The sequence below is a fragment of the Macrotis lagotis genome, chromosome 1 (genome assembly GCF_037893015.1).
Source record: "Macrotis lagotis isolate mMagLag1 chromosome 1, bilby.v1.9.chrom.fasta, whole genome shotgun sequence".
NCBI classification, from domain to species: domain Eukaryota; kingdom Metazoa; phylum Chordata; class Mammalia; order Peramelemorphia; family Peramelidae; genus Macrotis; species Macrotis lagotis.
Window position 1 is genome coordinate 688,064,587 of NC_133658.1, and position 13,485 is coordinate 688,078,071.

The following is a 13,485-nucleotide window of genomic DNA, read 5'->3' on the forward strand; positions in this document are numbered from 1 at the left end:
GCTCAGTTCAGTATTATCCTACTGAATAAACTCCAGTGATTTCCTATTACCACTAGGGTCAGATATGAACTTCTTGTTGGCTCTTCGCACACCCTTTCAGATCTCTCCGTTCTTCTTAAGCATTACTCTTTCCTGTACATTGTAGTCCAACTATCCTGGCCTACCTCACCTCTGTCTCTTTTGAAATCCTTGGTTTCCTTCAAAACCCAGCTCAAGCTCAACATGAAATGTTTTTTGAACCCTCCTATCTGCTGTTGCTCTTCTTCTGTATTCATGTTGTATTCATTCTGAACCTGTTGGTTATAATTAATAGGGTTTTCCTTTAACTATTAAAAACAATTACTTAACACAGTAAATTTGTATGTAATATTTTATATGGCAGATGCTCAGAATGGCTTACTTTTTAACCTTTATCCTAAAAGTATTTTGAATAAAGTAGATTAATGTGATCAGCTTGTATTTAGGTTTATTTTGAAACATACTGAAGTTATGTACTTGGAAGCAATTTATGTATATTGTACTTAATAATGATTATTAACTCTTGTTTTCCAGTTGAAGCTTTATATCAAACTACTTATCCAGAATACCTTGAGTATATTTATTTGGTGGCTCCAATATCTCTTATGATGTTAAACCCTATAGGGTTTATCTTCTGTGAAATCCAAAAATACAAAGAGAATCGTGATACATCTCAAAACAAAGTGAAAATAGTTGGACTTGGACTTCTACGTGTGCTACAGAATCCAATCGTATTTATGGTCTTCATTGGAATTGCCTTCAATCTTATTCTTGGCCAGAAGGTGCCAGTTTACTTGGAAAAATTTTTGGATGGGCTTGGGAGTTCTTTTTCTGGCTCAGCCCTTTTTTATCTTGGTCTCACAATGGTGGGACAAATAAAGAAACTGAAGAAATCTGCATTTGTTGCAATAATTCTGCTCATCACAGCTAAGCTGTAAGTTTCCTTTATTTTATGAGGGATCTATATCTTGAAGCTCTAACACTAGAAAGGCATTGTTAGAAAAGCCTTAGCCATGGTCTGGAGCAAGTTCTCATTCTACTGGTTTGTTCTACTTAAATATATTAGGAATAGTGTCCCTACTTTAAAAATAGTTAAAGTGAAAGGAAAATGTATTTTTTTCTATTAAGTTACTTCCTCATTCCACTTGCCTGCTTTATATTCTTTTGCATTTCAATAAAGATAAAAATATTCTTGGTTTCACTTCTTAGAAGGTTCTCATTTCACTTCTCTCTTGCACATTATAATGTTCCCCCCCACCCCCCACCCCGGTGTTTTGCATGAATTTCATGTTTTCAAATGTTTTGCAACCTTGAAATGCAAGAACCTTTCTGATTTTGAGGGAGGTCTTGATCTATAATTTCACTGTTATAGGGTAACTCCGATTATAGAAACTCCAAAGACCAATGTTTATTAGAAACCTCAAAGTGACTTGCTCATGATCAGATATTTAGTTTATGTCAATCAGGTCAGGCAGAAAAAGGATAAATATATTTAGGTTAACAAGCAAAAAGATTTCAAGATAGGCCCCCTATGCACCATGCCACAATTTTCTCTAATTAGAAGGATTTAAATTTAAATTAAATTAAATTTTAATTTAAATGTTTTGTGGATTTAGAAAGAAGAATAATTATGTTGGAGACTAATACTTGATTCCACCACTTGATCCCAGCATATCTAAAATAAAAAAAATTGTAGTTCCTTAGTAAATTTTTTAAAGCTTATTAACTGTGGAGTTATAATTAAGTGATTTACTGAAAGATTATACAGAGTGGCTTAGGATACATAGATAATGTATAGTACTTATATTTGAATATTTTAAGCTCATTAAATATGTAGCTGCAAGGTAATTTGACTTATAATATGTTCCATGTAATATTTAAATATTCACAGTAGGAAAATTTAGAAAGTTAAGGAAAATATTTTTAGTATTGCTGCAGTATATTAATTACTATCTTAGTAGTAGTGCGATCAGCCATTCTTTATATATATATATATATATATATATGTATATATACATTATATATATAAAATTTAACTATTCCTTCAATCTATGATTCAAACTTATTTTTACTTTCTTACTTAGACTCATTATTTTAGATTAGATTATTAAATTGCAGCAGTATCTTATAATCTTTAACTTTTTTCTGGAAAAGGATAAATATATTTAGGTTAAAAATCAAAAGATTTTTTTTTAATCACTTAAAATAGGGAGAGACCCCAGTTTATGGTCCTAGTGTGGTTACTGATTATATAACTTCGGAGAAGATGAGTTAGCCTCTTCCGGTTTTTTCCCCCACACCTGTATTAAGAGGAGTCAGACTAGATGAACTCTGTACTTCCTTTGGTGAATCTATGTCTAGGTTATAATCTGATGAATAAGTATCATGTATATTGGTGTTATAGTGCCAATTTTTTTACATCAGTTTTTATTGAAAATTTATCTAAACTTTGATAGAAGAATCACTTTGATGTGCTGTTTTCGTATTTCTTTAGAAATAAGAATCTAGTAATGTTTATATATTAATGTTGTATATTAATTGATTCTTAGCCATACTGAATTTCAGCAGTCCTGCTCTCAATTGTATCAGATCTTGTTAAAAAACATCCTCCAACAGAAAAAATAAAACCTTTTTTCTAACTCTAGAGATTGTAAGACTTTTTAAAATTTCTTGGATAAATAATTATCAGACTCTTCTTAGAACTAATAATGTTTTAATAATCATATATATATATATATATATATATATATATATATATATATATATATATATATATATACTAACAATCTATCAAATTTTATTGAAGGGTTTTATTTTCCACAAGGAATTTCAATAATTTCCCTGAAAATTTCTTATCAACTTTTATACTGAGCATTTCTTAAACATTCAAGGAGAATAATAATAGAATAAGAAAAATCAAGGAATAAGAAGTTGTTATAGAGATGTATTAAATTTCTTGCCTGAAATTTTTTACCAAGTTAAATACTTTAAGGACCTGAGATGAATTAAGTTAAAAAATAAAATCATAATCTTTTTTAAAAGTGACCTTAGGATACATAATTTCTGCTTTCAATAATATATATCCAAGTGTCCATTTACAAAGTGTGTGCATTTCTCCATGCATAAGGGTGTACATGTTTGCAAGAGAATTAATAAACAATGTCCAGTTTCATGGAAATATCTACAAATAAGAAAACAAAGTGACCTAGGAACTGGCACTTTTATTATAAAATAGATGACTTACTTATTTTCTTTTCAGCCTGGTGATGCCACTTCTGTGCAGAGAAATGGTGGAGCTTTTGGACAAGACCGGTGGTTTAGTGAATCATACCAGCTTATCCAATTATGCATTTTTATATGGAGTTTTCCCAGTAGCACCGGGAGTGGCAATCTTTGCAACACAGTTCAACATGGAAGTAGAGATTGTATGTACAGATTGCTTCAGAAATAGTTTACTGTATAATAGTGGAATAGTTTTTATAGTACTTTATAATGTAGAAATCAATATTATTTTCATGATTGTGACATAGTGTTGTCACACTCGAATAGAAACAGATCCCTGTGTACCATATATTGACTTAAAAAACCATAAATTAATATCATCTATGATAATATTTTCATTTGTTTTGTTAAACATTTTCCAATTAAGTTTTAATCTGGTTGGGGCAGCACTCACAAGTGGACTTCAAGGTGGTCGCCTCTTGTTCAACATGTATATACTGATGTGGCAAATATTTAGATATATATATATTCTATATGAATATGCATTATATATGCAAAAACAGAATTTTTTCCTTTCAATGTATAGAAAAGAAAACATTGTCAAATATTTCATCTTTATTCATATTCTTTAGCCATAAAAATATAGATAATGTGTGTGAAAGGGCTTTATAACCACAAAGTACCGTGTAAATGTTAATTAAAATCAATATGATTTAGCTCACTGATATAAAACTCCTAAATTCAGTATAATGCAATAAATATGCCTAATACTCATGCTGTTCTAATATTAAATTATTATCAGTGATCTTGTCATATGTATAAATTTGTCATTTTCTAAAACATTGGTCAGAAAAGTTTTGAAGTATTCTGAATAAAGGTCTTTAAGGAAATGTACTAGATAATGTTTTTGACAAGTATGAGAGATTGTTGGATTTTTTCTAATATTCTTTATCAAAAGGTAATTTTCCTTTTAAAATCCTGATGTCTAAAGTCTTTATTTTGATTTTCATATAAAGTTTTGAAAACTACTTAGAAACGGAAATAGTAGCAATTATAAGAGAAATTTTATACTCTATGTTTAATACGAATATAAAATTGAATAATAAAGATTACACTAATGAATTGTAGAAAATTAATTTATCTAGTATCTTTGAAAGGAAACTGAAAAAAAGATTATTGTCTCCATTTTTAAAAATTTGACATGTTTTAAATTACCTTTGATATTCTCTGTAAACAAAGTTTGCTTTGATTTTTTTTTTTTAAGCAGAATTGTGTATCTTTCCCCATCTGGATTTCTGTTTGCAGATAACCTCAGGGATGGTGATAAGCACTTTTGTGTCAGCTCCAATCATGTATGTTTCTGCATGGTTGCTAACCATTCCCTCCATGGATCCAAAGCCCATGGCATATGCCATCCAGAATGTTAGTTTTGATATAAGTATCGTCAGTTTGGTCTCTTTGGTAAGTAACAAAGTGAAAATGAAACGACAACCTCAAAATAATGTCAAAGGCAACTTTCTTATAGAAGGAATCATGAGTTTGAAAATAAACTTATTTTTTTTTCCTGTCAAAGCAGCATATTTACAATCAAAGGCCTAGTTTTGAATCTCCATTTCACTAAAGTCCTTCTGATCTTGAGCATATCATGTCATCCTTTCCTTCTATATCAAAAGAATGGGTTAGACTAGATGGTCTTTTGGGGTCTCTTCTTGGTTCTAAAGTCTATGATCCTAGAAGTTAAACGCTATAGTAGCTTAGAAAAGTCAACTCTTCTTCCTGTGCACAATATTCCAACATAAAATCTTATATTTTTGAAACTGCCTTCAAATCTATAATAGTTTTAGAGTTGACTGCAACTTCAAAAGTTAGTTCTACCTCATGTTAATTTGTTTTGATTTTAAGTTGAGTGACATTAGCTAAAGTTAGGTGATTGAATGTTGTACATTTTAGAAATATTTTAAGATTGTTGATCAAATTATTAAAATTCAGAATGTGTGAAAAATATCTGTTGAAAAACGAACATGTATTCATAAATCCTAATTTTTTAATTTTTAAATTCTGTTTAAATACCTTGTAAAGAAGGGGAGATGAATATGTTGTTTTGTCAAAAGAGAAATATAGTTTATAAAATGATGAAACTTCTCTTTTTGTCATATTGAGGTTTTTTTAGAATCTGCTGTATCTTAGGGACAGGGACTCTATGGACAGCATTGCCATTTGCTTAGTAGGGAAGGAACAAAGAAAACAACCAGAAGATTTAATTGTAGGCTATGTAAAGAGATGGATTAGAGATTTCTTCATTCAAAGAGTAAAGCCTGGAGGAATGTTAAGTTTAGGACTTAGTGATTATACATATATATATATAATATATATATATATATGTATGTATGTATGTATGTATGTATGTATACACACACATACACACACACACATACACACATATATATAGTTGAATATATTTGTCCTTGAAGGAAAAGGTATCCATAATTTAGGTACCTGACAAGCATCTCTGGGAGCCCATTTCAGGGCTTCTCATCTACCTTTAGTGTCTACCTGGCACTCAAGTCTTACCTGTAATTACACAAAACTGTAGTTGCTCAGTGGCCACATCCTGCCTGGTAAAGCAGTTTTTGAGGGTAACTGACAACCGCAAACCCATCAGTGAACTGGGCAGATGAGAACACCTTGTTCCAACCATCTTGAAGGCAGTTGAAACATGCACTGTGGGGAGCTTAGAGCTTGATCAAATATTTAAGATCCCAAGATCATCTTGTCTTGCCACTGGACTTTGATGACTCTGGAAGAGATAGTGGGATTGACAACTTTGTGTAACTCTGCCTCACTTGAATCCAATTCACTTGTGAGTAAAGACATTTTTCTGTAATGTCATCGATCATCTTTGAAAACAAAGGATAAAATAACAACAAACAAAAAAACTGGCAAGGCCAAAGAGCAAAAATAGAAAATGAGAGACTTGACAAGATGTGTAGAAGTTCTACGTTACCTCCAGACACATATGATTTGACAAGCACACAGCTATAATTGTTTCTAATCTCTCCACAAAAATTGAAGTGTAGGGATAATCCAAAAATGGCTCTGGATGTCTGTTCAGTCTAGATTTTGGTTCTCAAAGGTCCTCTTGAGGGGAGAATTTCAAATAAAAATATTATTTTGTCATATCTCTGATTTTGTGGTAGATACTGATTTTTCCTTTGAAATGGAATAAAATAGATCATTTGAAATAAGAATTTTTAAAAAATAGCTAATTGATAAGTCTCAGTTAAAAACCACATTATAAGTTAATAACCCCTTAATCTTTCAGATTTGGTCTCTTGCTGTTCTACTTCTGAGTAAGAAATATAAACAGCTTCCTCATATGCTAACAACTAATTTACTCATTGCTCAGGTTAGTAAAACTTACAGGTTATTAATTTCTTAAGAATTGCTTTACTGTGAAAGATTATTAGCCCATAGGAAAAAGAATATTTTCTTTGATATATTTTCTCAGATCTTTGCTAATAAAAAAATTACCAAATTTTAAACCAGTTAGAATTTGATACTCCCATTATTCTATGATATGAATTATTTCAATATTTCTGGAATATTTTGAGATAAGGCACAAATTCCTCTATTGGTTCTAAGAATGTTTCCATATTAAGAAAATCAGTGCAGCTTAGCAATCTGTTGTCCCCTTTGCCAGCATCTCTCCAAAAATGAAGTTGCCTACAGGCAGCAAATAAAGCAGGTGCGCAGCAAAAGTCTTGTGACTTGTATTATATACTGTGATTTCAGAGCTGGTTTTCTTGAAAGAGGAAATGTGTGGCAAGATCTCTTCATGATAGATCAATATGACTCTAAAGGCCTAGTATTCCTAGGTACCTTTCAGTATATGACTTCCACCCTTATGTGTGCCCCTGAAAAAGTCTTGATCACAGACTTTTCTGTGAACTAATTAAATTCTTGGGTAAGAAAACATTGAAGGGTTTGATATAAAATGAATTTGTTTCAAAAGTTGGCAACTGGGGGCAGCTAGATGGCTCAGTGGATGGCGCACCAGCCCTGGAATCAGGAGTACCTGAGTTCAAATCTGGCTTCAGACACTTAATATTTACCTAGCTTTGTGACCTTGGGCAAGCCACTTAACTCCATTGTCTTGGAAAAGCTAAAAAAAAAAAAGTTGGCAACTTGTATCCTCAAAATTCTCTTAGTCATGCTTGTGTCATAGCTCCTCCACTTTGAGATAACTGATCATATTATATGTAAAGTAATTTTTCTAGTGAATCTTTGTTATGAACTACAATTTAAAGGAATATTAACATTTGTGTGTGTGTGTGTGTGTGTGTGTGTGTGTGTGTGTGTGTGTATCTGTTTGTGTTTGTTCTGTTTGGAAGACTGTTGGAGAGAAAGTTGATAATTAGATCCAGAATCATTGTCTTTTTTTTATTGCTTTTACTATTGGTTTAATAGAGCTTGTCATGCTTGACAGCACATTGAAATTCAGCTATAAATATGTTAGTCACTGTTCAATAGAAATTAAAAATAAATGTGTATATATGACCTTCACTGCTAATGAAGCTTGCCCAGGTAATGACTGACTTCATAATGGATAGCTTTTCTTTTGAATAATATGTTATAATGGGTTTTTTTTAACTGAGAACTAAATTGTTTTTTTTTTTTTAATCTTTGTTCACAGTCTATTGTCTGTGCTGGAATGATGATGTGGAATTTTGTTAAAGAGAAGAATTTTGTTGGACAAATTCTGGTATTTGTTCTCTTATATAGTTCTCTCTATAGCACCTATTTATGGACAGGTGAGTTGTATGAATGGAAGTTGTTTACTTTTTGAATTAGTGAATGAATAGAAAGCATTTATTAAACATTTAATATGCCATGTCACTGTTCTAAATTAGGAGGATACAAATACAAGAATAGAGACAGTCTTTTCCCAAGATTCAGGAACAAAAACAGATTTAGGAAGTAACTAGAAAAGGGAGGGTGAAACTAATCATTAGGTCTGATTTTTTTTAAATGTGGCTAATAAACTATTTAAATTAGTTAAAAATTCCTCCAGGTAGGAATTCCAAAACAATATGAGCAAGGTGAATTTTTTTATACTTGGAAAAGATGTGAGGTCATTTTGTCCAGTTGAGTCATTTTACAAATGATACCACTTAGTTCTGGATTAAGTGACCTAATCTAGAAAAAAAAGATTTTCTTAATTTGTTGAATTATATTGAGAAGGAAAAATCTACTAAATGATCATTTAATTGTTCATTTTTTTGTACTAAACATAGAACCTTGGTTAGACTCTCTGGGTCTTTATCTGTAAAATAAAAAGATGGTACATGGTGATCTTTAAGGTCCCCTTCTCACTCACTATGACATGATTTGGGGTGGCAGAGCTGAAGCACTCCTTAGGCAGAATCATGAAGGACCTAAAGTTTCTGTTTAGTACTTTCTTCTGAGTTCATTTGAATTTTTAAAAAGAACTTTGAAGATATAAAATGAAAGTTAATTGGGTTATCAGTATAGTGTAAATAGTGCTGGTGGGGTCAGAGAACTTTATTTCAAATAATTCTAGCTCTCATTTATTACCTGTGCAACTTTTTTTAACCCTCAGTTTTCTCCTCTGTGTAATCAGAGTTGTCCTCTTAGTCTTCCTCAACTCAAATTTATGTTCCTAATAATTTGAGGGAAGTGGACTACAAGGCTTTTTTTCTTCCTAGGAGATCATTCTGTGACCAAGGAGTCACAGAAGTAAGTGAGAGTATATTCTGAGGATGCTCTCTTCCTTTTTATTCTCCCTCATTATTTCATTATTTGGAACTATGCTTTTGTTGGTGGACTTCCCAAGGGGTAAGGAGTAAAATGTAAACAGCTTCTACCAGTCCCCTTTCCTCATTCCCCCCCTCAACCAGTGGTATTTCTTGTACTTCTAAAACATTGTGGATCCTTGATCAGTTTTATTTCTGATGCCAGCTCTTGAGTTTTCCCAAAGAAGTCTCTAGCCCCTCTATATCATCTCTGACCTGTATCCCCAAAGGATGATGGGACATCACCATTCATGGTGACTTTGAATGTCTTAGTTTCAGGATCAAATTTATAGGAAAGCAATCATAGTTAAAAGCTTCTTATATTTTTTTTACCATGGAATAATTGGATTTTGAAACTATTCTTTATTTAATAGTGTTATTTAACTTTTAGTGGCATTTGCTTTGTATACTGAAAGTAGTCAAAAAAGTAGATTGCTAAAATGGAGGTTCATTTTACAAATTAGTGCTTCAATTGATATAGCTGAAAAATGCTTTAAGTTTCATTTTTGCTTTGTTTTTATGGTAATTGCCACATTACTGACATGGTTATCAATTTTTCTTTTTTATTTTTGAAACATCTTGTTCATAGGGCTTCTATCAATTTCTTTATTTCTATTGAAGAAGAAAGAAACAATACAGATTCCTGTAGGAATTATTATTATATCTGGATGGGGGTGAGTTGGTAGCTTTTTTCTGCTTAATACCTTTTCTTATACACAATTGCTATTCAGATGCCTCTTCTCTCTCTCTCTCTCTCTCTCTCTCTCTCTCTCCTCTCTTACCTTTGGTCTTGCAGCATTCCTGCCCTTCTCGTGGGTGTTCTTTTGATAACTGGAAAACATAATGGTGATAGCATTGACTCAGCCTTTTTTTATGGGAAAGATCAGGTAAGAGGATCTTTTAAAAAATCATTATATCTTATGAACATCTTCCAATTTAAGGGTGAAAACCTCATACAACCTGAGGAAAGAACGCTTGAATTCAGATATCATCTGAAACACATGATATCTGTGTCACCCTAGGCAAGTCACAGAACCTCTCTAGGCCTCAATTTCTTCATCTGCAAAATGAGGGAATACATAGAGGGATTTCTAAGGTCCCTTTCAGCTCTCCGTTTATGATCCTATTATCCTTAAAAATGCTGACAGCATTTACTATGTGGCCTTAGCCATCTCAGATGAATTAAGTACTTTATTTGACATCTTTCACTTAGATTAGTCAAAAGAAGTGTCATGAATACGTTGCATTTGTGTAATTGTTTTTAGCTGAGGTTCTCCAGCACTTGAAAATTATTTGACTCTCTTAAATGGGCATAATTTAATTATGATTTGTGTAAAATATTCAGTGGGTTAAACAGTAATAAAACCCAAGTTCTTAATTCTTCAAGTCATTTTTAGATGAAAATTTAAAGAATAAAAGTTTTTAGAAGAGAAAAGTGCTAGAAAATTGAAAATTAGAGCATATGTAAAAGTGGGCATGGAGAATCCTATTACAGGAAGCAGGAAAGAAAAAGGATATAGAAAAGAGTGGAAGGACTGAAAGACTGACTGGTTGTTGCCTTGTGAATGAATAGATGTCATCCTTTTAAGAAGGTAAGTATGAAGTACTGAAGAAACAATCTTGAAAGAGGGAATAGGTTGGTAACCAAATAATTTGGGTGATATTGTTTGTTTTTTGGTGTCACAGGAATCTTCATCAGTCAATATTTTTAAGTACCCATTTGATGAAAGAGTATAACAATAAGACAATTGAATTGCTACAGTGAAAAGCAGAATAGCATATATGTCATGCTTTGAATCAGTTAATAAAAAAATCTTGTATTCATTCATAAAAGAAAAATATAAATCATTTTGAACAAAGAATTAAGTATTTAATTTTGAGCTTCTTGTTTTTGTGTCAACATACTAGGATTACTAATATGATTGTGAAAAGAATATCATAACTTGTTTTTTCTAACTCTGACAGATGATCACCACAGCAGTCACCCTGTTTTGTAGCATATTGGTATCTGGCATATCACTGATGTGTATGAACCAGAGTGCACAGGAAGGGAATTATGAGGGATTGGATCATCATTCACGGAACACCAAAGCAGGGGAGGCTGAAAGGACTGCTGTTGAGGAAAGTCCGGTGCCAACAAATGAACCAGAACTTTTTACAAGTTCTACTTTAGAAAGAAGTATGTCCCTTAAATATAAATCAATGCTTATGTTTTTATACTTTAGATGTGTTTTGTTTTAAAGAGCCCTTATAAACTTGCCTTGAGTATTCTAGGTATTCATTCAAGATATAGGGAACTTGGACCAATATAATTAGGAAACAACTAAGTAATTGGTATACTACTTAGAGTTCTGTTTGGAAAATTATTAAACTTAAGACCTTGGATTTACATTCTGAAAAAATATTGATAGTGGGCCTAAATGAAATTCTCTTATACTTAGAAAAGTTAACTACATTATCGTTTTCTTTTTTCTTTTTTCCAATTAAATGTAAAGATAATTTTCAATATTCATTTCTTGTAAGATCTTGAATTCCACATTTTTCTTCCTCTCTCTCCTCTTCCTCCTTCCCCAAGACAGCAGGTAGTCCAATATAAGTTATACAGTGCAATTATGTTAAAAATATTTTCAAATTAGTTAAGTTTTGAAAGGTATGAGAACAAAGGGGGACAATATAAGAAAAGAAAAAACAAAACAAATTTTAAAAAGTGAAAATTGTATGCTTTCATCTGCGTTCATGCTCTATAGTACTTTCTCTTGATGTGAGTGGTATTTTTCATCACAACTGTATTGTTGAGAAGAACTAAGTCTATCTTGCTTCAACCACATTATCTTTTTTACAACAGTAGTGACTAAAATAGATCAAAGAGATCTAGTATAAAAATAATTTAAATTGACAATAGAAATGTAATTTGGTTATGAATCTAGCTAGCAAAATACTTTCTATCACTATTAGCCCAGATTGAACATTAAATTTACTACAGGTCAGAAATGCAGAATCTGAATGTTGTTTTTTATTTTATTCGTAGAGCATGTGAAGATTTCATAGACATAAAACATATCACTCCCATATGGAGGGTTAAAGAACAAAAGGAAATATAAAAAAACATGCAGTAAGAAGGTGTTTTACCTTCTCCATCTTTTGAAAAAAGAAAGAAGGGGGAAAAACCCATTTACTGGCAACCTTGTCTAAAATGAGATTTTCATAAAGAACAGAAAAGGAAAAGAAAGAGATAAGTAACATATCACTGTTTGTAGGAACAACATAGTTGTTTGGTAGTCATTCTCATACAACACATTAGACAGTCCTACAACATAGTTGTAGGAAATATTAAAGAAGTATACTTTACATTAATATTTTTCATTTTGCATCTGTATTTCAGGTAACTTGATGGAGACTGATAAGGATATTAAAAATATGGGGGGGAGATAATCTTGTTCAGAAAATCTTAATAGCTAGCATTATATAACTTCTTAAAGTTTGCAAAATTCTTTTACAAATATCTCATTTTATCTTAGCAATCCTGGAGGTAGGGTCTATTATTGTTATTCCCTTTTTACAGTTGAGGAAACTGAGGCAGAGAAAATGTGATTTGTCCAGAATCACACAGCTATTACCTGTCCAGAGTGGGATTTGAATTTTTATCTTTATTTTTATCTGATTTCTTACTCCCAAGTCCAGCAGATATATTTGCTATACCACCTGACTGTATAAGTAACTTAATGTAATAGATCAATTGTGTAAAAACTCAAATAAAATCAGATTTATGCAGCACAGCCACAGATCACCATTATTTGTGTTGTATTATACTTTTATTTATTTTGTTTAACACTTCCCAATTACATTTTTTCCCCAATTATAATTTAATCTGCTTCAGGCAGTTTTGACCAGGAGCTTAACACCTCTGCAGTAGATCACTGATAAAAATCTATTCAGAAAACTCAAAATGTAAATTCCTTTGAATTGCTTCCAACTTGGGCCATAAAGTATGTTATTTCTGACCCAAACAAGTGAATTTTCTCTGGAAAGGAGACTAATTAAATTTTTTTTTAATGAAGTTTACTTAAATCTTTAAATTTAAATCATAAAACCCTTGATTTATAATAAGGAAAATCCACCTAAGATTTTACTAGCTATATCTGGAAAAGTTTTGGTAGTAATCATTGCAGATAAAAGAGGTAGTTAGGCGGCACAGTGGTTGGAGTGCCAGACCTGGCGTTAGGAAGATTCATCATCTTGAAATTAAATGTGACCTCAGACACACTTATAGTTGTGTGACCCTGCATCAATTAATTCTGTTTGCCTCAGTTTCTTCAACTGTAAAATGAACTAGAGAAGAAAATGGCAAACAGTTCCATGCCAAGAAAACCCTAAATGGGATCATGATCAGTCAGGCACAACTGAAATGACTGAACACTGCAAATAATATAAA

General features: G+C 31.8%; 1 protein-coding gene across 5 annotated transcripts in view; it reads left to right on the plus strand.

The window, feature by feature from the left end:
- Window positions 1-13,485, plus strand: part of GPR155 (G protein-coupled receptor 155) — a 42,226-nt gene that overhangs the window by 11,709 nt on the left and 17,032 nt on the right. For all 5 annotated transcript variants that reach the window (XM_074215682.1, XM_074215679.1, XM_074215683.1 and 2 more), the window contains 8 exons: window positions 553-952; window positions 3,278-3,443; window positions 4,546-4,701; window positions 6,563-6,646; window positions 7,934-8,051; window positions 9,643-9,727; window positions 9,850-9,940; window positions 11,019-11,232. In XM_074215682.1, the coding sequence (XP_074071783.1) occupies window positions 553-952; window positions 3,278-3,443; window positions 4,546-4,701; window positions 6,563-6,646; window positions 7,934-8,051; window positions 9,643-9,727; window positions 9,850-9,940; window positions 11,019-11,232 (1,314 nt within the window). The remainder of the gene's footprint in view (window positions 1-552; window positions 953-3,277; window positions 3,444-4,545; window positions 4,702-6,562; window positions 6,647-7,933; window positions 8,052-9,642; window positions 9,728-9,849; window positions 9,941-11,018; window positions 11,233-13,485) is intronic.